This window comes from Momordica charantia (assembly GCF_013281855.1).
Source record: "Momordica charantia cultivar OHB3-1 chromosome 1 unlocalized genomic scaffold, Mcharantia_2.0 BLBB01000001.1, whole genome shotgun sequence".
NCBI lineage: Eukaryota > Viridiplantae > Streptophyta > Magnoliopsida > Cucurbitales > Cucurbitaceae > Momordica > Momordica charantia.
In genome coordinates this window covers 3,915,410-3,940,778 of record NW_028275157.1, presented here as the reverse complement: position 1 = coordinate 3,940,778, position 25,369 = coordinate 3,915,410, and the positions used below count along the sequence as shown (strand labels likewise).

The 25,369-nt window shown below is 38.2% G+C and overlaps 1 protein-coding gene across 3 annotated transcripts; it reads left to right on the top strand.

Moving 5' to 3' along the window:
* FCLY (farnesylcysteine lyase) lies at window positions 1-14,076 on the top strand. Of its 3 annotated transcripts, none has more exons than XM_022303553.2 (5): window positions 1-565; window positions 678-851; window positions 2,269-2,628; window positions 2,737-2,912; window positions 11,655-11,985. In XM_022303553.2, exons 1-5 carry the CDS (start codon window positions 44-46, stop codon window positions 11,767-11,769), a joined length of 1,347 nt encoding a protein of 448 aa, XP_022159245.1. In that variant the 5' UTR covers window positions 1-43; the 3' UTR covers window positions 11,770-11,985. The 3 variants fall into 3 exon arrangements, with proteins under 3 accessions (XP_022159245.1, XP_087977143.1, XP_022159244.1); XM_088121017.1 differs by lacking the exon at window positions 11,655-11,985 and adding an exon at window positions 12,005-12,697 and having other exon boundaries at window positions 2-565; XM_022303552.2 differs by lacking the exon at window positions 11,655-11,985 and adding an exon at window positions 13,604-14,076 and having other exon boundaries at window positions 5-565.
* The last annotated feature ends 11,293 nt before the right edge of the window (window positions 14,077-25,369 follow it).

Genomic DNA, 25,369 nt, shown 5'->3' with positions numbered 1-25,369 from the left:
AAGTTACATTCACCAAGTGCTTCTTTCAAAGGGCCTTGGAAGCATGTACATGGTGGGTTGGTCAACCATCGGCCATCTATTTCTTCTCTTCCTCGTCCTTCCGCCAGCGATTTCCCAATCCCAAGCAACACCCACTGTGTGTATAGTCGGAAGCGGCATCGGCGGCTCCTCCGTCTCCCACTTCCTCCGACATTATGCTGCGGCCTACAACGCCTCCACCGGATTCAACATTCGGATATTTGAGCGCCACAACATCGTCGGTGGGCGCATGGCCACCGTCAACGTCGCCGGAGACACATTCGAGGCCGGAGCTTCCATTCTGCACCCCAAGAATCTGCACGCCTTGAGATTCACTGACCTACTCAATCTCACTCTCAAAAAACCCTCTTCTCCCGACTCGCTCTCTCTCGGCATTTGGGACGGCCACAGGTTCGTCTTCAAAACCCTTAACGGCGGCCTCGCTTCCAAGATTCCTCTTCTGGCTAAGATTCTGCAGCTATGGAATCAGCTCCTCATGTTCTTCCGATACGGCTTCTCGCTTCTCAGGATGGAGGACTTCGTTGAGGTTTTTTTGTCTCCTTATCTTCTATCCTCCTCTTTAACAAGGAATTATTTGAAATACTCACTTTTCGGCGAACCTTGCGTTGACTCTCTATTTTGGTGAATTGATGATGCAGAGTGCTGTGGGAAGGTTCTCGAAGTACTATGAAAGTTTTGAATCTAGGCCCGTTTTTGAGACTGTAACTGAGATGCTCAATTGGTCTGGTTTGTACAATCTCACCACCAGAACTTTGTTTGAGGAGTTAATAGATGCTCGATTATCTCGCTTGCTAATACAAGAGCTTGTCACTGTAAGAACTTTTGACTTGGCTTTCTTGTTTGCACGAATCTCTATAAATTACTGTCAGTTGCATGTTTTAATTACTCTTTTCCATTCTTTTGCCCATTGTTCACAATGGTTTATAACTATTGGGGATTGGGGAGGTTTCTCTGTTTTGCTTATGTAATATAAGTATGCAAGTATATCCCTGAATGTGAAAACTTCAACCAGGTATCATCAAAGGTGTTTAAATTGGTATCTCTTGGTGTAAGTTTCTGAAATTTTTAGTAAAATTTGAATTGAAAATAAACAAAGGAAATTTGTTGATTTAATTTACCTCTGGGAAGAAAGATCAACTAATTTAAAGCATATTTGTTTGAAAGGCTACGGAGCTGGAGCTTAAACTATACATAGTCATCAACTATGGGTTCCAAGAACCAAGACTTTATTTGAATGTCATGAACTAAAATCTGGGGTAGGTTATTGTGATTTCATACTTCTAAGATCTAACTTCAAAGCACCATGCAACTCTGAAAATTCAGATCTGTCATTCCAAGTGAGATAAAACTGTTACAATGCAAATTCTGATGCACAAACTTTTGGAACCAAAACCTTTGAGAATCCATTCTTATGCATTAAATTCCCTGCTTGGATACTTCCCCTAATTCAATACTAGTTTGATTTTCAGTATATTGTGCTTGAATGTTGACTTGCTTTCTATTTGAGATTTGCTATTCGTCTTCACTATTGTGCTATAGCTCTAGTATAACGTAACTCATAGAGTAGCCTACAATTGTTTTAGCTGGTGAGACTTTTTTAAGGGTCAATTTAGGATGACATTTGGAATGGTTAAAAAAACCAAAAAAAAAAAAAATTTCAAAATTTTAATAGTGTTGGGTTTGATAATCAAAATAGACTTGGAAGATTTTAGAAAATACTTATAAAGTATTTGTGCTTTTAGAGGAATCGATTAATTAGTGTTTTTCCCAAAAGTGATTATAGAAGAAACGCTGCACTTATAAGCACTTTTACCAAGAGTCATTTTTAAACTCAACATAAGTTTTAAAAAGTACCATGCCATTTTGATTGTGTGAGCAACAATATGATCAGCATAATTAATGATAAAATATGTAGAATATTTTATTACTATATTTGTTGATGTATTTGTTGATTTCAAAACTTGGCGTTGTTGATATCAATACAAATTGTTAATTGTTACCTTTGACCCGTCAGTGTCAATATTTTTATCATTTGTTTCATTCCATGTAACTGGTCATTCACACAAATCATATAAGCTCAAAGGCAGTCCATCTCTGCATTTATCTCTGTCTTGCCATATTGAGATGTAGGTTTTTTCCCCTTAATTATTTTTCTTTTCTTTTTAATTTTTGCTTGAGATGGAGCAACTTTTGAGATTTTCTTAAAAATGTTTGGGTTGATCTGTGCAGGTTATCACAAGAATTAATTATGGTCAAAGTGTCTCAATTAGTGGACTTGCTGGGGCAGTTTCGTTGGCAGGGTCAGGTGGAGGGTTGTGGTCGGTAGAAGGTGGTAACTGGCAGATCGCTGCAAGACTAATAAATCATTCAGATAGCACATTACATTTGCAAGAAGAAATCGAGTCTATCTCTTACCTAGGAGAATATTATGAGGTCAAATCTAACAAGGGAAACAGTTATACATGTGAAATTACTGTAGTTGCTACTCCTCTAGATGAACTGAACATTCAGTTTACACCTCCGATTGTAATTCCTAAGAGAGAAATGCAGCATACTCATACAACTTTTGTAAGGGGCCTCTTAAATCCTGTAAGTACACCAAAGAGTTCTAATACTTCTATAACTTCCATTTATTTATCTTTATCATTTTCAAGTTCTCGGAGATCTTGGTAGTCTTGATGGTCTTTTGTGTGCTAGGGGTATTTCGGCCTGAAGACTCCATCTAGTATTCCAAAGCTGGTGGGCACAAAAGAAAATGACAACGTTCAATTTTCAAGTATTTCAGTTCTTAAGCAACATGATGACAACGATATGACCTACAAGATATTCTCTCGTAAACTAATGAAAGATACCCTACTGGATAAGATCTTCAGGTAAATCAAATGGCTTTTGTCCCTGACCTTCTTTATTTGGAAAAAAGTACTAATTGTTGCTGAATTAATTTGCTTACCTGAATTTTATATGGAAATGCAACCAGGCCTTTTCATGCGATATGGTAGATTATTTTCTAGAAACTTTACACTTCAATTTTGGAGTGGTGGTTTAGGGAAAATATTGTTTAGTTTAAGTTGATTATATTTTCGAAAGAAAAGCTAGACACATTATGTTTTTTAATACGTTTTTTTAAAGAATCAAACATTTCATTGATAAAATGAAATGTTACAAAAGAGGGGAGGAAAAAGCTTCCCAGCCACTAAACACCGATTACAAACAGCATTTCTATCTAGCCACAAGAGTATTAAGACTATTGTTTCTTTCAAGCCATAGTTTCCAACAAAAAGCCCTGTTTATATGCAGCCAAAGAGTCTTCCCCCACCCCACCCCACCCCCCGAAAGGATGTCCCACCAAGATGGTAGCTAGAAGGTCATGTATGTCCATAGGAATAACTAACATGAGGGTCTAGTATTTTTAGGCGAAGGAGCATGATAAGAATAAGTGGCAATGCAATCATCATTCGCTTTGCACATGAAACGCCAATTTGGGGATTGAACAGTGAAAGGGTTTTTCTTTTGAACCCTATCAATTATCATTAGTTAAACCCCCATGATTCAGGTCTCCTAGAAGAAAATTGATATTCTTAGGAAAATTGTTGTGCCATATTGGGTTGTATAAAAGATTGGCCTTGGCATACCATCATTAGCACATATATGAGGGAGAAAGCTTTTGAGAGCTCAAGAGGCCATTCCCATTTGTCCTAACCACTTGCGGGAATGACCCTTTTTTGGATAAGAAACCTTTTACTAAAGGGACGAAAAATAAAAAAGTGAGGGATAAATCACTCTGAGCCCCCTATTATAAATACTTATGCTAGTAGGGGTAGAGGAGTAATTTCACCCATCCATGATAGTTAGGGAAGTGGCTGTACGGGTAGGTTGGTTATAAGGGAAAGGTTTAGTTAGTTTCAGATATCTTTTGTCATTTTGTAAGTCTTAGACTTGTGGGGAAGGAGAGCTCTAGCCCTCTCAAATGGATGTGAACAATATTGTATGCCCTGGGGCTTGTTTTCTTGTTCTTAGTTTGAATTTTTTTAATATCATATTGTAAGGGGATACTTTAATGAAATGGATGTGAACAATATTGTATGCCCTGGGGCTTGTTTTCTTGTTCTTAGTTTGAATTTTTTTAATATCATATTGTAAGGGGATACTTTAATGAAATGGATGTGAACAATATTGTATGCCCTGGGGCTTGTTTTCTTGTTCTTAGTTTGAATTTTTTTAATATCATATTGTAAGGGGATACTTTAATGATGGGTATTTGAGTCGTTCATCCTAGGGACACCCAAGTAAGATAGTAATTTAAAAAGCGTGCCTAGACGCCAAGTGCAACTGTTACGCCTCGCCATGTTTTAAAAAGATTTTGAGGCTTAAGCCTTGAGGCTTGCCTAAAGGCAAGGCTCTAACTTTTAGCCTCGAGACCTACGCCTTCTTTGAACCATAAGAGGTTTACGCCTCTCATAGAAGAGGCTTACGCCTCTTTGAAGACACACAGAGCTTAAAGTCTTTACGCCTCGTGTAATGATTAGAACAATATTAGTAATTTGTCCAATTATTAAAAAATATAAAGGTTTCTTTGCATATGGAATGCACTGTAGGTGTGGTGACGATTCAATCGATCACTTCTTTTACTACTTAGACTTTAAAAACATTGGAGACAAATTTCATAAAATAAGTCAATCCTACTAGTGATAATAGTAGCGATATTAATAGTGATATTGAGGATCTTTTTTTAGGATTTTTATTTAAGTGGCAATTAATTGGTGATTTTTTTTATACTTCTATATAACTATTATGTTTAGCTTGATCATACAAATTTTAGATTTGTATAATTCTTTTAATTAAAATTGAGGCTTATGCCTCATATCGCCTCGAGGCTTATACCTCGCCTCTTCAAGAGGAAAAGCCTTGAGGCCGCCTTTAGCCTTTAAAACATTGATTACACCTGCTATCTCTGACCTTGATGTTCCAATAGTAATTAGAAAAGGTGTTCGAAGGTGTACTAAATATCCTATTGCGAACTACATCTCATACCAAAAGTTATCAAATAGTCATAGAGCCTTCACATCTAGGATAACTAATTTGTTTGTTACAAGGAATATACATGATGCTTTAGGAGATCCAAATTGGAGACTAGCAGTTATGGAAGAGATGAATGCTCTGAAGCAGAATAATACTTAGGAGATAGTGGAGCTGCCAAAAGATAAGAAACCAGTGGGTTATCAATGGGTATTTGGCATAAAATGTAATGCAGTTGGGAGTATTGAAAGATACAAGGCTAGATTGGTAGCTAAAGGCTTCACTCAAATCTATGGGATTGGTTATCAAGAAACATGTGCTCTTGTTGCCAAAATTAACTCTATCAGAATTCTTTTGTCTCTTGCAGTTAATTCAGATTGGCCCCTTTATCAGCTTGACGTGCAAAATGTCTTTGTTAATGGTGATCTCGAAGAAGAGGTTTTTATGAACTTACCGCCAGGTTTTGAAAAGGAACTCGGATGTAATAAATTCTGCAAATTGAAAAAATCTCTTTATGGCCTCAAACAATCTCCGAGAGCTTGGTTCCAGCGGTTTGGAAAAATCGTATCTAGTTATGGTTCTTTAGAGTCAAGTTGACTATACTATATTTTATAAACACTCTAAGAATAATAAAATCTCAGTTTTAATTGTCTATGTAGATGATATTATTCTCACTAGTGATGATGGAGCAGGACTAACTGATCTTAAGAAAAATCTTGTAAGTGAGTTTCAAATGAAGGACTTGGGAACATTGAAATATTTTCTAGGGATAGAATTCGCAAGATCGAAGAAAGGTATCTTCGTTAATCAAAGAAAATATGTTGGAAGATTGATCCATCTATCTCATACACGACTTGAAGAAACAACTTGATTGCAAGATTGTAGAAACTCCTATTGAACCTAACCTGAAATTACAAGCAGCGAATGCAAAAGAAATAAAAGACAAAGGACGGTGTCAAAGACTTGTTGGAAGATTGATCTATCTATCTCATACACGACCTGATATTGCCTTTGCTGTAAGTATGATAAGTCAACTTATGCATGCACCTAGACCCACTTATTTTGAAGTTGCCTACAGAATCTTAAGATATTTAAACAGAACTCCTGGAAAAGGGATTTTGTTCAAAAAGAGTAATCACTCTCAAGTGGAAGTTTATACTTGTGGAGACTAAGGTTGGAGAGAATCCAAAGTAGTCGATTCTCATTATTAAAGTCTATATATATAGACAAATGTACAATGTTGACCTAATCCGATAAGGAGAAGGTAAATGACAAATTAATACATATTAATACAAGAATATAAAATATATACTCTAACACTCCCCCTCAAGTTGGTGATATGTTAATCATGCCCAGCTTGTTAGACAGACAATCTATTCGTGCTCCATTCAATGCTTTAATAAAGATATATTCTAACTGCTCTCCAGTCTTCACATATCCTGTAGGTACCAATCCTTGCTGTATGGTCTCACGTACATAATGACAATCAACTTTAATGTGTTTGACTCGTTCATGAAATACTGGATTAGATGCAATATGGAGAGCCGCTTGATTATCACACCAAAGTTTCATTGGAGTGGTGATACCAAATCCCAATTCAGTCAGAAGTTGATATATCCATACTAATTCACACACCGAATGTGCCATAGCTCTATATTCTGATTCAGCACTCGAATGCGACACCACGTTTTGTTTCTTACTTTTCCAAGAAACTGAATTTCCTTCGATAAATACACAATATCCCGAGGTTGATCTTCTTACTTAGAACCTGTCCAATTAGCATCTGGAAAACATTCAATATTAATATGACCATGATCTTTATATAACAAACCACGTCCAGGAGCACCTTTCAAATAACATAGAATATGTTCCAATGCGTTCCCAATGGTCAGTCGTAGGAGAACTCATAAACTGACTCATAATACTGACTGGATAAGCTATGTCTGGCCTCTTAACTGTAAGGTAATTCAGCTTCCCTACTAATCTCCTATATTTCTCAGGATATTTCAACAATCCCCTTCCTTTGTAAGTTGTAAATTAGGTATCATTGGAGTACTAACGTGGCTTAGCAGCTAACTTTCCTGTTTCGTTAACAGGTCAAGTACATATTTTCTCTATGATAAGAGAATCTCCTTTTTGCTCCTTATTACCTCAATTCCTAAGAAGTATTTCAGTACTCCCAAATCCTTAGTATGAAATTGACTATGAAAAAAAGTTTTGAGTGATACGATGCCTGATGAATCATTACCAGTAATCACAATATCATCAATATATACAACCAGTAAGATAACACCAGTCTCAGTTTGTTTATAGAAAATAGAATTGTCCGACTTACTCTTCTTCATTCCAAAGTCCTCAACCATCTGACTGAATTTTCCAAACCATGCTCGTGGGCTTTGTTTGAACCCATATAAGGATTTACGAAGACGACATACCTTTCCATTCTCCCTCTGAGCAAAAAAACCTGGTGGTTGCTCCATATACACTTCTTCTTGAAGATCGTCATGGAGGAAGATATTTTTAATATCAAGCTGATGTAAGGGCCAATGGTGAATAGATGCCAAGGAAATGAATAACTTGACAGAAGCCAATTTAGCAACTGGAGAAAAGTATCAGAATAATCAATTCCATACGTCTGTGCATATCTTTTAGCAACAATGCGAGCTTTCAAACGGGCAATTGATCCATTAGGATGAACTTTAACAACAAACACTCATTTACAATCGATAGGTTTCTTTCCTACAGGAAGAGACACTAAATTCCAAGTACTATTGTCATCTAAGGCAGTCATTTCCTCCAACATAGCAGCCCGCCAACCAGGATGAGACAAAGCTTCATGAACAGTTTTAGGAACAGATACAAACTCAAGGGATGCAAGAAATGAACAAGTAGGTGAGGACAAATGGTTATATGAAACAAAAGAAAAAACATGATAAGTACATTTACGTTTACCTTTTCTAAGAACAATAGGAAGGTCATCACTTGTTCTTGGATCCACGGACGAAGAAGCTGCTGGTATAGGGCATGAGTCCGTAGGAGGTTGTCGACGAGAATAAACTTGAGTAATGGTGGGAAGAGAAGAATCAGGCATAGATGGAGACGTATTGCTAGGAAGCTCTCCAGTAGAAGTAGAGACACTAAATAGACAAGAAAGTCATCATCTTCTTGTGAACGTTCCCCCTGACTGGTACTCAAAGATGATGAAAAAGGAGTATCTTCAAAGAACGTAACGAGAATGAGAAAGTAACTCAGAACGATGTTTTATTAAATATAACCAAGTTACACGGGAAAAATTATCGACAAAGGTAACAAAATACCGAAACCTACCTTTGGACTCAATAGGACAAGGATCCCAAACATTAGAATGAACTAATTCAAAAAGAGTAGTAGCTCGTTCATTGACTCTAGGATACAAACTAAGACGATGAAACTTAGCAAATCGACATGACTCCCAATCTAAAGAATGAAAACTATGAAATTGAGGACGAACACTCTTTAACACGGAGAGAGATGGATGACCCAAACGACAATGTTCTTCGAAAGGAGATGGTACTCGAGTGCAAATGGTAGTTGTAGGTATTTGTGTATCAAACGTGTAGAGGCCATTGGATTCACGCCCTTTACCAATAGTCTTATTCGTTGTAAGATCCCGAAATAAGAAATAACCAGAGAAGAATAAGACGCAACAATTGAGATCATGAGTGAGTTTACTAACAGAGACCAAATTAAAACAAAATTGTGGTAAACTTAAGACAGATGTCAATGAAGGAGATTTGGAAAGATGAACTGTGCCAGAGCCAAGAACATGAGAAGTGGTGCCATCTGCTATGGTAACATCAGGCAAAGATGCTGATGGGGAGAAATTAGCAAATAAGTTAAGGTTACCTGACATATGATTTGTCGCACCAGAGTCAATGATCCATTTTGACGTGGAGGAAATAAGACATTTATTGGTGTTACCTGACTCAACGATGGTGGTAATCGGATCAGAGGACGATGCCGTCAATGACTCTTGATACTGTTGGAACTTAGCAAACTCTTCCGCGTGAATTGTAACTAACTTGCTAGCATTATCAGGAGTAGATGCAACATGTGCAGACTGTGGTTTTTGACCTTTATTCAACAGCTTTTTACATTCTCACTTTGTATAACCAGGCATATGACAATAATTGCACATAATGATATCTCATGAATTTGATTTTGAGCATTAGAATTCCAGCGTTGAGCGTTCGAAGTCGTGGAATTCCCTTGGTAGGTATTACCTCGGTTTGCATTTGTATTACGTCCAACCAAAGCACTATTAGACTAAGATGACAAGACGGGTTGTCACTTCTCAACCCGGCGTATGCCTCCTCCAAAGCTGGAATTTATGAACCAAAGAGTAATTGGTCTTTGGCCACATCAAATCTAGGTCGAAGACCAAGAAGAAAACTTATAATTGCTAGTTGTTCGCGTTGGGCAAGCCGAACTTTTGCATCGTTACTATCTTGGAGTAATGGATTAAACATCGGATAAATTATTTTGTGTTCCATAAAGTAATTTGTAAGCGATTGGTCACCAAACTCAGGTTGGTAGATGCGCTTGCAGATTTCAAATATTCGACTAACATTTTCTTTTCCAGAATAAAGGAATTCTAAGTATTTAAGCAACTCTTTGACATACTCACACTCATTGACGAATCCAATAATGTCACCCTCGATCGAATTCTTGATCTGCAGAACCAGTCGAGCATCATCCCACAACCAAACTTTCTTACTCTCATCTTTAGGAGGATCTTCAGTTATGTGATCGTCCATATCAATACTTCGCAAAAAAAGACGAACATTGATTTTCCAGGAAGAATAGTTTGATCCATTCAACTTATGTTCTGTGATTGGGATAACCTCAGATTGATTTCTTCTCAGCCATAACAAGCAAACGAACTTATTTGAACAAAACAACAAAACCAGAACAAACCACCCGAACAGAACCAAACAAAACAGATGAACCAAACTGCTTGAATCGGACCGTTTGAACCAAACCGGGTGAATCGGACCACTTGAACCAAACCAGATTGAACCGGACCGCTTGAACCAAATCAGTTGAATCGAACCGCTTGAACTGGACCAGGTGTTTTCTGAAACCAGAAACCCTAAGTGCTAACCCACGACAATTAGAGGGGCAAAATCGGACTGCCGGCGACATAAGCGCATTGCAAAGGCGATGGGTGGCGACTGGTGGTGACGAAAGCACACGGCGACGGGGCGGCGACGGAAGCGTGAGCGATGGCGAGATAGGAACTACGTCACAAATCACAAATATGAACCCACGAATCAGCAAATGGAAACCCACGAACAGCAGCGTTGGCGATGGCGGCAACGACAGTGGGCGACAGTAGCAGCGGCAGTGGGTGATTGCGGCAGTGCGGTGGGTGATGGCAGCGGGGGCAGTGGGCGACGGTGACGGCAGCGGTAGTAGTGAGTTGAGTTGGATACCAATAAACAAAACCCTAATAGGTACCAAAACCTAAGTTCAAAAATTTTAGAAAAGACCTAGGGCTCTGATACCCTGTGGAGACTAAGGTTGTAGAGAATCCAATATAGTCTATTCTCATTATTAATGTCTATATATATAGACAAATATACAAAGTTGACCTAATCCTATAAGGAGAAGGTAAATGACAAATTAATACATATTAATACAATAATATAAAATATATACTCTAACAATACTGATACAAACTAGGCTGGAAGTGCTACGGATAGATTATCTACTTTCGGTTACGGTTCTTTCGTCGGAGGAAATCTGGTTACATGGCGAAGCAAAAAACAAAATGTGGTGGCTAGGAGTAGTGCTGAAGCAGAGTTTATAGCTTTAGCCCATGGAATTTATGAAGGTATATGGATAAAGAGGATACTTGAAGAATTGAAGCTTCCTCAGGCAACACTTATATGGATTTGTTGTGATAATAAGGTTGCTATATCTAAAACTCATAATCCAGTTCTACATGACAGAAACAATACAATACATATTGAAGTTGACAAACATTTTATTAAAGAAAATATTGATACAGGTACAATATGTACTTATCTTCCAACGACAGAGCAAGTTGCTGATATACTAACCAAGGGACTTCCAAAGAAGCAATTTGACAAACTAATCAACAAGATGGCTATGGAAGACATCCTTAAACCAGCTTGAGGGGGAGTGTTAGAATAGATAAACATCTATTAGTTGTTGTTTTAAGTCATTATGCTTTTTATCGCTTTTCTTGTTGTATAAGGTCTCCTATTCCTTTACGTAGTAGGTTTACTATTCTTTTTGTAGTAGGTCTTTTTCCTCTGTAAGAAGACCTAAGTTGCACTATTTGAATATATATTAGAATATTTTTATTCTCTTAAATTTAGCAAAACAGAAGCTATAAAGACCTCCAAATTACAACATATCATATTAGGAGAATAGCTAAACAAAGAATCTGAAAGAGAGCACCAAAGGGATGGTCTTTATCTTGCTAAACTGAAACCAACCTTTGACGACTTGCTTTTTCCTCAAAGTTTCTCTAATACATCGTTTCGAATGGTGTTCTCTGAGCTTTGACCGCCTGTCCTCTTCCATGATAGTTGGCTCCAAAGAAGTTTCGAGGTGGTCTTTATCTCCCTCAATTTGCAGATTATATTGCTTTTTCCTCAAAGTTTCTCTAAGACATCGTTTCAAATGGTGTTCTATGAGCTTTGACCGCTTCTCCTCTTCCATGATAGTTGGCTCCAAAGAAGTTTCGAGGTGGTCTTTATCTCCCTCAATTTGCAGATTATATTATAGTAGCGTACCTCCCTCAATTTGCAGATTGTATTATAGTAGCGAGGAGACCCTACGCTGCACTTTTGTCCGTAATTGGTGGTATCCTACTTTGCAGATTTTTTACCCTTTTGGTTTGCCCCCTTAATTGATTTGATAGTTGGTTGACTGAAAGGTGGATTTAAGGCTCAAAAAGAAGGCAAAAGTGCTGTGGAATTGTGCGGCGGAGAGCTATTTTATGCATTGTGTGGCGGAGAGCTATTTTATGGATTGTGTGGAAAGAAAGAAATAAACAAGTTTTTGAAGACGCTTTTATAGCTGAAGATATTTTGTGGAACAATGTACAACTTACAACTTTATGGCGGTGTTCAAGAGAAATTCTACTGCAATTGTAGCCTCCTTATGATTTTGTATGATTGGGACACCTTACTTTGACCACCCTGGCAGAATAGGCATTTTCTATTGTTTCATTTTTTTACAAAGAAAGCAGTTTTTTTTTAACAAAAAAATAAAAAATAAAAAACCTCTTCTGAAAGCTGAGATCACAGGAGTTTGTGGATGGCATCCATTCCTCTTTAATTGTAGGTAAAGATTTCTAGATACACGTCATGCATGTCCAGGGACATGAAGCTTAGTTGATGGGATGCATTTACGCATATTTATCTGTTCTATTAAATACATGGATTGTTTGTATTCATGTACCGATAGTTGTCCTTTCTTAAAATTTAAGGGTGCTGTTTAGTTGGTAATCAAAAAACATAAATTTGAAAATAAGGGATTCAATGAAAATCAGAGTTGTATTTTTTGTTTTCAGTGTTTTCAGATATGTGTTTGGTAGCAAATTTGGTAATTGAATCTCAATTTAAAAAATTGTTCAATGTATTTTAATATATTGTAAACTAGAAGTAGTTGCAAACTAAATTTTAGTTTAATCTAAACTTATATTAATTAATTTATTCATATTTCTTTATGAATTTTGTATAGTTGTTATTTTACAAGGTTATAATTTAGAATACATTATATTTTAATGAGTTTATAATATGAAGTAATATATTTATCAAAGTTTTTATCATTTTTAATGTAATTCTGCATCTTCAAATTTTCAAATTCTGAATCTGAAAACACTGAAAACATAAAAAAATCGTTTTTAGCATTTCTACTGTTTGAATCACAGAATCCGAAAACAGTTTTCAAAAACAAATATTCAAAATCTTGCCAAACACGTATTCGTTGGATCCATTTGATTCAGTGAATCTAAAAACAAAAAACAGAATTCGAGTTTCCAACCAAACAGGTCCTAAAAATTTTTCCCCTTTTTGACTGACTTTTGGAGTTCTCAAATTTGTGTGATTTAGAGTTATGTTTGCTTGCGGGCCCTCAAAATTTTCCAATGAAGTGGTATAGATGTCAACCAACATAGTTGTAGCCTCAATCCCAAAGGGGTTTGTGAGAGTCCTAACCCGTATAGGGCGAATATTGTTAGTATGTTAACGAAGGGGCAATATGGTAATTAGTTTGGGGTGAGTTGGTTATAAATAAAGGTAGTAGGGATAGAAGGGAATCATTTTGAAAAATAGTTTAGGGTGAGGAATTCGAGAGGGTTTTTAGGAGAGAGATAACCCTCTCGAAAGACTATTGATATTGTAATTTTCTCTTTGATATTGCAATATAGTTAAGCAGGATCCCACCAAGGTATCCTAGTTGTAAGGGTTTGAGAAGTTGCCTCTTCATATTTAACTTTTGGCTGTTTGTTATGTTATTTTACTTGTTTCAGAGTAAGAAATGAGACAATTCGAATAGATTGGGCTGCGTATCCCCACTTCAAGGCTCCTGAAGTATTTGCACCTTTTCTTTTGGATGATCGACATTTGTACTATGTGAATGCTTTTGAGAATGCTGCCAGTACCATTGAAACCAGTGCTGTTGCTGCCGAGAACATTGCTCGACTTGTTCTCTCTAGATTTTTTGCAAAGGTCAATCCCAATTCATTGCATCTCACTCCAGTTTCCGATCGAGTTGCTTCTGCTTCGGCTTTGCATGTAGATCTTTGAATTACCATGTTATCTGTTTAAGCTTGTCAAATATGTCCTGTACAACAGGTTCTTGTAATGGCAAAGATAAACCCAGTATCAAACTGTTTTTTTTTTGTTTAGCTCTCTCTTTCTGTTAAATGTATTGAACGATTGGGGCATCGTTTGAAGTTGGTGTAATGTATCTTTAAAGAAATTCATGAATTAATTACAAGAACCGAACAAATATTAAAATGACATAAATTTAGATTAAGAAAGATGAAGCGGAGCACGTTTGAAAATGTATTGCTGTGAGGAAATCAAGGTTTTAAATGTCGATGTTGATGGAAATGTCGAGGTCTCAATTTTATGGAAATATCGATGAAAATATCGATAAAATGTCGATGTCGATGGATATTTTTGTAAAAGTTAGAGAAATTAAAAAATCGTAAAAAATATTTAAATTAACAAATAAATATTTTTTTATTTCTCAATAAGTTAAAATTAATTAATATTAATATTATGAATGTGTTAACGACATTTTGTTGATACTTTTCATATTTTGACGATTTTTTTTGTATTATGATGGAAATGTTGATTTATCCTTCATGTCTCTATCGAATCCATAAAAACATGGACATATCGATAGATATGTCGACGGATATTTATAACTATAGAGGAAACATATGTGAAGAGATTTGTGAGAGTAATTATGTATGGATATAAATGAAGAGCTTACTGGCTTTTAGTTTGTGTAAATGTCACTACCCCACTTTTACAAATTATAGTCTTAATGACCTCGTTCATGTTGGTCTGCCTTTTGGTAATTCTGCTTCGGGGATATACCTTTTGTAATTTCATTCAATTTTTTTTCTTTTTTTTTTAATAAAAAGAAAAAAAAAAGAAAAGTTGAGAAGAAATGTAAGTGCATGTTGAAGAGAAGTTGGTGGAGGATCATGCATCAAGAGGATTGTGAAAGATTAAGACTCTGTTTATTTGCTAGGAATTGAAATAAAAATTAATCGAAATCAAATCAATTCTAGAATGTTATTTTTGTTTTAATGTTGTTTACCAAAAGTTTTATTAAATTGGACTCAAAATTTCTTTGATTTTGTTTATTAAAACTCTCTCGAATTGAAATCATATATAACAATTAGTAATATACCCTTTATTCTTTCTAGCTAATTACACGTATATTGTTGTGTTAATTTTTTTTTAATTACAATAATAATAATTTATTTATTTATTTTTATTACTATTTTTTAGTATATAATAATTTTTTTATTATAACAATTTATTTTATTTTAATAAATAATGAACAATTAAAATAAGATTACATCGACTAAAATACTTTTTTTATTAGAATCGCCATAATTTACTATAAAATATTATTAAATTTTATTATTATAATAATGAATTCTATTTTAAAAATCTATTGATATTAAATAATAATAGCAAAGTAAAATAAAAAAATTAAATACTAAATATAAATTTATAATATTTTATAATAAAATCACATGCACTGATAAATTTTTATTAGAAGAAAAATTATTAATAGTATAAATAAAAAATAAATAATAAAGATATAAAACAATTAAAAAAAAAAATTATGTCTCATTATTACGTGAGAAAGGAATGAGATTGATGTGTGCTGGGTGGAATAAGATCGCCCATTTTTAGTGATTGTTTGGGTGTAAAAATACCTTGGACACGTGGAGGACAGCCATTGGTGCTTTAAAGATGATTGGAGAACCAGGTCGAGATCGACCCAATGAGAGGACCGGTCACCGCCATTAAGGCTAAGTATAAAAGACCGAGGTGCGACCTGGTCATGATCCGACCTACCGTATGTCCCGACACGTCCGATGTGAGAGTGTAACCGTCGGCTGCGTGATTGTCGGGTGTAACCGTCAGTCGCGAGATTGCCGGGTGTAACCGTCGCAAGATTGTCGGGCATGCCACCCATAAATAGAGGGCCTCACTTCACACTCAGGAATGATTTTTCACCTCGAACTAAACTGGGAATCCGACTTATACTGACTTGAGCGTTGGAGTGTTCACCTTTTTGTGCAGGTCCACTCAAGTGTTCAGGTCGGACCGGAGACCGGGTTCGAGCTAGGTTCAGAGAAATACAGTTGTGCATATTCTTGCATAAACATTTGGCGCCGTATGTGGGAAGGACAATCTAAGTCATCCCAATTCTTTTAAACAAAACGCGAACGAAAATGGTTCAACCAGCTAACTCAACCAATACGGTTGATCGAAGAACTCTAGCTGCCAGTGATGTCCACCAGAGGGAGGTCGAAGTAGAGGTTGTAGAAGAGCAAGGACACGAGGGCCTGGGAACAGAACCTCTCTGCAGGTCGGCACGTATCACCACGCCCGTTCTACTACCAGCACATCCAAAGCCATCCAAGGCCAATCGTGGCCGAGGTGGGACTTCCAAGAGGGCCACCCGAGGCTCAGCCCCGGCTCCAACAAGGGAGAATTTTGACGCACTCCAGAAAGAAATGGAGGCAATGCGTACTCAGATGCAAACTATGGAAGAGATGTATAGCGAAATGGTGCAAGCTGCAGGCGCAGGATCTCGATCTGAAAATCGGGCAACGCGCGTTGACATGCGCGAGCAGAGGGGTCCCCACCTCAGCCCAGTCGAGGAGGAGCATCCCGAAGAAGGTGAGGGCGAAGAATACACCCACCAGAGGAGTGACCTCCGTGAGCACCTTAACAGAAAGAGAGGCTCGTCCCTCCGAAAAGGACAGTCGCCATCCCGCTCGCACAGGAGCTCCAACCAGCAGGCTGAATCCTCATACAACCCAGTAACTCCCAAAGGGATGATCACGAGGGAGGAGTTCGACCAGCTGAAGAGCAAGTTCGATGCTCAGGTTGAGGCCTTGAAGGCCAAGTGCGAGCAGAAAGAAAGTCCATTGGATGAATGGCGACTTGGGAGAATCGCCATTCACCTCAGATGTTTTGGAGGCACCGATCCCTCCGAAGTTCAAAGCTCCCACCGTGAAACCATATGATGGGTCGAAGAACCCCAAGGACTATGTTGAGGTTTTTGAAGGCCTCATGGATTTTCAAGCGGCATCAGACGCAATCAAATGTCGCGCCTTTCAGATCGCGCTTACTGGCAGCGCGCGTTTGTGGTATCGGAGGCTGCCAGCCCGGTCAATCTCGACCTACTCTCAGCTGAGAGGAGAGTTCATCGCCCAATTCTCTTCTCGGCATTATGACAAAAAGACCGCGACTCATCTGCCACCATCAGACAGAAGGAAGGCGAGACGCTAAGGGAGTATGTCACAAGATTCCAGGAGGAGCAATTGAAAGTTGCGCACTGCTCCGATGACTCGGCCATGTGCTACTTTCTCACCGGCTTGGCCGACGAGGCCCTCATTGTGAAGCTTGGAGAGGAGGCTCCAGCCACCTTTGCCGAAGTATTACAGAAGGCGAAGAAAGTCATTGACGGGCAAGAGCTTCTCCGAACCAAAACTGGTCGACCAGAGAGAAAGATCGACCAGGGCAAAAGTAGGAAAGAGAAAGGGAAGGTAGATTCCAAGTCCAAGGACAGGGGATCTTCCTCCAATGGTCGAGCAGAGTATCGAAGGGTGGAAAATGGTCCCAGCCGAAGCCGACCTTACGAGCGCTACACTCCGGCCACGATTCCGATCTCCGAGATCCTTACAAACATCGAGGAGTCTGGAATGGAAAAACTTCTCAAGCGGCCTGAGAAGCTTAAAGGAGACCCGGAGAGGCGCAACAAGGACAAATATTGCCGTTTCCATCGGGAGCACGGCCATAACACGTCAAACTGCTGGGAATTAAAGCGCCAAATTGAAGACCTTATTCAAGATGACTACTTCAAGAAATTTGTCGGGAAGCCAAGGTCCAGCTCGGCAGAGAAGAAGGAAGAGAGGAAGCGTTCAAGGACGCCGCCTCGGCGCGCTAACCGACCTGCGGTCATCAATACCATTTTCGGAGGACCAAGTGGGGGTCAATCCAGACATAAAAGAAAGGAGCTAGCTCGTGCAGCCAGGCGCGAAGTGTGCATCATCAGGGAGCAGAGGCCGACCTGCCCTATTACCTTCGGCGATACAGACCTCGAGGAGGTCCATTTGCCCCACAATGACGCACTTGTGATTGCTCCTCTGATTGACCATGTTGTGGTCAGAAGGGTGCTAATAGATGGGGGCGCATCTGCCAACATCCTGTCCCTTCCAACATATCTCGCCCTAGGATGGACCCGGGCGCAATTAAAGAAGAGCCCGACACCGCTAATTGGGTTCTCTGGAGAGTCGGTCTCCCCAGAGGGTTGTATCGACCTGCCAGTCACATTCAGGCAAGACAATACGCAGGTCACCCAGATGGCCGAGTTCATGGTGATTGACGGTAGATCGGCCTATAATGCCATCTTCGGGAGACCCATCATCCACTCATTCCGGGCCGTTCCCTCCACACTTCATCAAGTTCTGAAGTATTCAACCCCCAATGGAGTGGGCACAGTCCGAGGAGAACAGACCGCTTCAAGGGAGTGCTATGCCTCCGCACTCAAAGGGTCATCAGTATGCGCCCTAGAAGACCAAGCCAGCTGGGATGGGTCACTGGAGTTCGAGGCCGACCTACCAAGAAGGGAGTTCTCCGCGCCAACTGAGGAGCTAGAGCTTGTTCCTCTGTGATAAGGCAATCCTAATTCTCAGCCCAATTATCCAAGCTTTTGTTGAGCAAGAACCCTAGAATCAAAGAAATTAACACCTCCTTAAACAAGTTAGAATCAACCAAGAGAAAAGCTAGAAATTGATTACCTCTATGATCAAAGATCTAGAAGCAAGAATTGAGATCTTGTTCTAGAATGAGTCATTCCACAATCAAACTTGATCAAGGCTGGATTGAATGGCTCAAAATGCAATCTATCACAAGAATTGCAAGAAACCTTAGAAATGGCAATGGGATTTCTAAAGAAAATGTCTCTTGAGAGATCAAATTTCATTCAGCTAAAATCTTCCTTTTACATAGCTTGGATGTGGCTTTTTATAGCCATTATATGATTGAAACCCCCAACCCTTCACTTCCCAAAATAAAACCCATAAGTAGTAATGACCACAATTGATCTACTTAATAACCTCTCAGAATTGAACTTTAAAGTTGAAACCATAATTTGGAAGACCAAAAACTCAAAAATTACAAGCAAAATTTGATGACTTAGAAACAACAATTGAATCTTTAAAATGTTGGCACAACGTCAATCTTGCAAACGTTGACCTTCACAACATCGTCCTCTCTTGGATTATTTTGCAGCATCTGAAATAAAGGTTGAACTGAGCCTATCCAATTTTGTCCGTGAATAAGGAATGCTTGTTGAAGCTTCTTAGCCTTGGCTCGTGTAATAGGTCCAGTGGAGACGTGCGGAACACCATGATTCTTATCACTCTGCTTAGTCTCGAGAAACAGGTAAGCATAGGAACTAAGCTAGGGGCCACCGACAGGGAGGAGCTGATCAACTTCCTCAGGTCCAACTCAGACGTCTTCGCATGGTCTCATGAGGACATGCCTGGCATTGACCCGAAGATCATGGTGCATCGCCTCAACATAGACCCGTCATTCCGATCTATAAAACAGAAAAGAAGACCTGTAAATAAGGAGAGGAGTGATGTAATCGTTGAGGAAGTAAACAAACTATTGAAAGCTGAATACATAAGAGAAATTCTGTATCCCGAATGGCTCTCTAATGTTGTATTAGTTAAAAAATCCAACGGGAAGTGGAGAATGTGCATAGACTTTACAAACTTAATGTAACGCCCCGCATTACTCAGGTTAGCTTACCCCGAGTTCCGGAAAATTTTATGATAAGAAAACAATAGCCAATTGGATCTAAGAACCCTTATGGTTATGCAAATCCCTAGATCACAAATGCTAAAACCCCCAAATCAAGATGATTTCAACCCAAGGAAGAAGTTCGAACGGATTTACCTTGATGATCAATATCAAGAGTAGAGAAAACTTGTTTCTAAACTCAAGATTCGAACCACTTCACAAGTTAGCTTGATCAAGGCTACTTGAATGATTCTAGCATGCAATTCTAAAACACAAGAAATGCAAAGGAAAAGCTCATGGCTCAATAAGTTTAAATTTCATTATCTCAAAACTCAAATCTCAAATATGTTTTTCCAAGGGAACAAGCTAGGCTATTTATAGCCTCCAAAACAACCCTTCAAGTAACTTAAAAGAATTGTAAAGGTTGTAACTCCCTACTACATCAATACCATAACCACCACTAACTCAAATGTAACTTAAAACACATAAATGAAATGTTTAAAACTGAAAATACAATTAAACATGCTTTAAATCCGAGAATGAAACTCCTCCACCAAAAAACCAAGAAGTTGTAACCCTCCAAGAGTGAATGAACTTGATTTTGAACTACTTTGAAGTCTTGTTCATTTAATGCATCTTGAGTTTAACTTAGACTTCCATTAATGCAACTTGAGTTTGTAGTAAATGAAGTTGGACTTGTTCTTGACTTCATTCAATGCCACTTGAGGTTTCCATTAATGACACCAGAGTGCATTTAATGCAACTCCACTTTGTTGTCATCTTGGACATAGGATTCTCCAACAACTTCCTTTAAATCTTGAGCACTAAGACACTTTGGTTCATATCATCCTCCCTTTCTTCAAAAGGATTCGTCCTCGAATCAAAAGGATCTCCTACATCAAATGGACGGAAATTAGCAGCATTGAATATGTAATCTTCATCAAACTCGTCGTGTAGAGCACTCTTAAAATTATCAAAAGTCAAGTGTATATCTCTACACGGGTTCCTCTTCAACTTCTTTCCAACAGAAAATCGATCCTTCCAATAGTGTCTCCAGACCCAATAAGCCGGTTTGAACATTATATGCTTCTTGCCATGAATGAATTTAGAAACAAATTTGGACTTTTGCTTCTCACGAGATGCTTCAGCCTTGTAAACCACATGTTGGCTGCCATGGTGTACTTTGGAAGCAATCTTTGGTTCAATCTTCTTAATGAATGTTCTAGTCTCCTGTAAAAACTCAAGGGAAACACTAGACCAACATGGTTTAAGCTCTCCCGTTGGATAACAAGTGCCTTTGTACAAAAGATCAAGAATGTTTTGTTTTGAAAATAAAACATAGTTAACATCACAAACTTTTTCAAACAAGCTTACATTCCTGGATTTTCTCTCATTTTTCTCTTTAGGCCATAGACTAATCTCATGCTTTTCTCTCACACAAGATTCTTTTTCAAACAATTCACATGCTTTTGTCTTGACCTCATGCGCTTTTTTCCCTAACTCACACACAACATCATATGCTTCCTTAGAAGTAGGTGTTACAATAGCAGAAGTATTACAATCAAACAATTCTTTGCAATCTAGTTGCCTACTAAATAAAACACTATCAGCATACATTGGCACTAGGTCACAAACTATGTCTTTTTGAATTTTATCACATTCTACCTCAACAATAGGCTTAGATTCAGTAGGTAAACTAACCTTCTCTAAAGATAAATGAATCTTTGAAATCGGTTTAGATTTAGTATACCTTGTAAACTTCCTTTGGAGATGTTTCTCAATCTGTATGGCTATGTGCACCATCCCTTCTAAATCCTCATAAAATTGAAGATCCAGTCGTTCGGCAATCTCCTTCTTAAGTCCTCTTAAGAAACGAGCCATTGTAACTTCCTCATCCTCATAAAGATCAACCTTATCAAGCAACATTTGCATCTCCATGTAGTAAGCCTCCACGCTATTGCTACCTTGTCGCAAAGATCTCAACTTATAGAAACACTTGGGAACAAAATGCTCTCTCATTAAATGCTTGAGAACATACCATGAGTCTATTGGACACTCAAAGTTCTTCCTCCTACTCAAAAACATTTTATCCCACCAAGTAATTGCATAATCTCGAAGTTGAGCAACAATTAGTTTTACCTTTCTTTCATCACTTAAAGGATAATAATCAAAGACACGTTCAACTTGCCTTTCCCATTGAATGTATTCCTCTGGGTTTGTCCTACCATAGAACATAGGAAGTTTAGGCTTGATGCTTCCCAAGGTATGATCAACATTATGAACTCCTCTTAGATTTCTCCTTTGGACAGCATTGAAACATCCACCATATTCCCTTCCTTCAGCCTCCCAATACTTCTTGTGGTGTAGTGAATTATTACTCCTCTTTTGCTCTGGATGTGTTGGTTGTCTTTCAATAGATTTGAGTCTCGAATCCAACCTTTGGAGCGTCTTTGTCAAATGCTTCATGTTGTGGAAAAACTTTGTAAAATTCTCTTGCTGAGACATGGCTGCAAAAGAAAACCAAGTAACAAAGAAAAACGGATCTCACAAGCACTCCCTCACGTGTTTACACTCGTAAAGGTATAGTCACTCGTGTTTTTACTCAAAACAACAACACTCTCAAGAAACTCACAATCTCACTCACATAAGCCAATGAGCAAAGTTTGCAACTCAAGTGGTTAGATATAACACACAAAGAAAACACTCAAATAACTTGATATAGGAGTAAATTCAAAACTCAAATCAGAAACAAGCTAAAGAAGAAAGTGACAGAATTGGAACATGATAATTAGGATGGTACAAGAAGTTCAAAAGACCAGAAAATGTAACTCTTGTACAATTAGGCTATTTTTGAGAATTTATGGAGTTTAATTGAGCCTTGACAACAGATATGAGTTATACAAGAAAAACATCATGAGAATTGAACAACAAATGGCTGGAAATTAATTGAGAAAATTGTAACTGCCAAAAATTTAATGAGTAACGGTTAGTTGTGGAAATAAATCAAAACATAATTGATATGATTTATTACCAACAGCTAGATTAACAAAAATAGGTAATTTCAACAGCACAACTCAGATCTAGCATGATTTGGAAGTAAAAATGTAAAGAACAAAGAAGAACACATGCTCTCGGGTATAGCAGTTTTACAGAACAGAATGTCAATTTTTGAATTTTTCCCTCAGAAGCAAATTGAATCAGAAGATATACTAGAAGACAAAGTTGTACATAAGACAGAGATCTACAAACTCATAGAAGACAACAAGACGAAAAGAAGAATGGAAATGACACTTTTTTTTATATTTTAGATACGTGGACAGAATGTAACGAGATGAACAATAAGAACAAAAATTTCAAAACAAAGATCAAGAAGAGCAATACGAAAACGGAAACATATATCCGATCTAGAGCCTAGAGCTCTGATACCAAATGATAAGAAAACAATAGTCAATTGGATCTAAGAACCCTTATGGTTATGCAAACCCCTAGATCACAAATGCTAAAACCCCCAAATCAAGATGATTTCAACCCAAGGAAGAAGTTCGAACGGATTTACCTTGATGATCAATATCAAGAGTAGAGAAAACTTGTTTCTAAACTCAAGATTCGAACCACTCCACAAGTTAGCTTGATCAAGGCTACTTGAATGATTCTAGCATGCAATTCTAAAACACAAGAAATGCAAAGGAAAAGCTCATGGCTCAATAAGCTTAAATTTCATTATCTCAAAACTCAAATCTCAAATATGTTTTTCCAAGGGAACAAGCTAGGCTATTTATAGCCTCCAAAACAACCCTTCAAGTAACCTAAAAGAATTGTAAAGGTTGTAACTCCCTACTACATCAATACCATAACCACCACTAACTCAAATGTAACTTAAAACACATAAATGAAATGTTTAAAACTGAAAATACAATTAAACATGCTTTAAATCCGAGAATGAAACTCCTCCACCATAAAACCAAGAAGTTGTAACCCTCCAAGAGTGAATGAACTTGATTTTGAACTACTTTGAAGTCTTGTTCATTTAATGCATCTTGAGTTTAACTTAGACTTCCATTAATGCAACTTGAGTTTGTAGTAAATGAAGTTGGACTTGTTCTTGACTTCATTCAATGCTACTTGAGGTTTCCATTAATGACACTAGAGTGCATTTAATGCAACTCCACTTTGTTGTCATCTTGAACATAGTATTCTCCAACAACTTCCTTTAAATCTTGAGGACTAAGACACTTTGGTTCATATCATTTTATAACAAAATAGATTTTTGTTTATTGATTGATTTATTTATTTCATTTATTTTATTTTATTTGACTCATCAGTGATCTTTATTTAATTTAAGTGTGGCATCTCGGCTAGTGTGTATTGTTATAGAGTTAGTGGTGAGTTAGTAGCGTGTAGTATTTATTAAGTTATGGTTTAGTATGGATTCCGCTATGTGACACTTGCTCTGGGCCATTGGACCAACTACGAAATTATATTATTGGTTTTGTCAACAAGGAGTGATTGAGTAAATGGGCCTTAAACAAAAGAAACTAGCCCAAGTGAATTTATGTTGCAAAACAAAAGAAAAAGGGAAATTAAAACAAAACAACCCTAGCCCATCTTGTTCTCCTTCCTCATCTTCTTCCACCATTCCCTTTCGTTTGAAGCCGCCAGCCCCCCCCATCCGGATTTCTTTCTCCGACAAAGCAGCACCGATGACGGGACAGCAGCAGGCGCGGGCGTCGGCAGCAGCAGGTGCGACGTTGGGCAGCGGCAGACGGCGGTAGCGTGCGACGGGCAGCAGCGCCGTGCGACCGGCAGCGGCGGCGCGTGACGTTCGGGCAGCTGCAGGTGGCATCGATACACGTGAGGCTGTTTTCGCGGCGTCCCTTCTCCGATCCAACGAGCCTAACAACCTCGAATAGCTTAGATTCGTGAAACCCGGTAACTTTTCTTTGACCCACATTTGTTCGAAGTTAGATTTGGATTACCCACATCCAAACGAAATCGATTTGGAATACCCACACCTAAGCGAAGTTGTTTTGTAGTAACGGACATCAAAACGAAGCCGTTGGAGGTCGTTTTGGGCACTTTTCGCTGCTGCAAAAACGTGGACAGCAATGTTTTGGTGGTGTTCGGCGATTATCTTCATCCGTTCGAAGCCCGATTTACGCTACCCACACCTTTGCAAGCTAGATCTAATTTACCCACACCTACACGAAGTCGTTTTGCGGTAATGAGCCCTTTGAACCCTCGTAGAGTCGTTTTTCGAAGGCTGAACAGTACATTTAAATTGCTGTATTTTTCTGTTTTTGGTGCTTAGGTGTGAGATCGACGCAAACTTAAAGACGTGGTTGTGTAAGTAGCACCAGGGGGCGAGTGCGTGCGTTATTTAGCGTTAACGGAATGGTGTTTGATGCTGTTCTTTATCTTGTTAAAATAATTTAAATGAGCATGTAGGGATTGTTAGTTTGATTTGTGGATTTCTAGCGATCTTGTTGCCGTCTTTCTATTATTGAATACTCTTGAGGAAATATGCTTCCTGTTCTTATTGTTGTAGGTGACTAGTAGGTTCTGAACTGTTGTAGTTAGAAGTAACTGGCTCATGACGTTTTGCAAATGGGATGTAAATGAAATGCTAGCGTGGTTATACCGATAATTTAATTCATATTGTTCTGGTTGTGAGCTGTTGGATGTATTTTGTTTATTACGTGGAGCAGCACGCTTGTAAACGG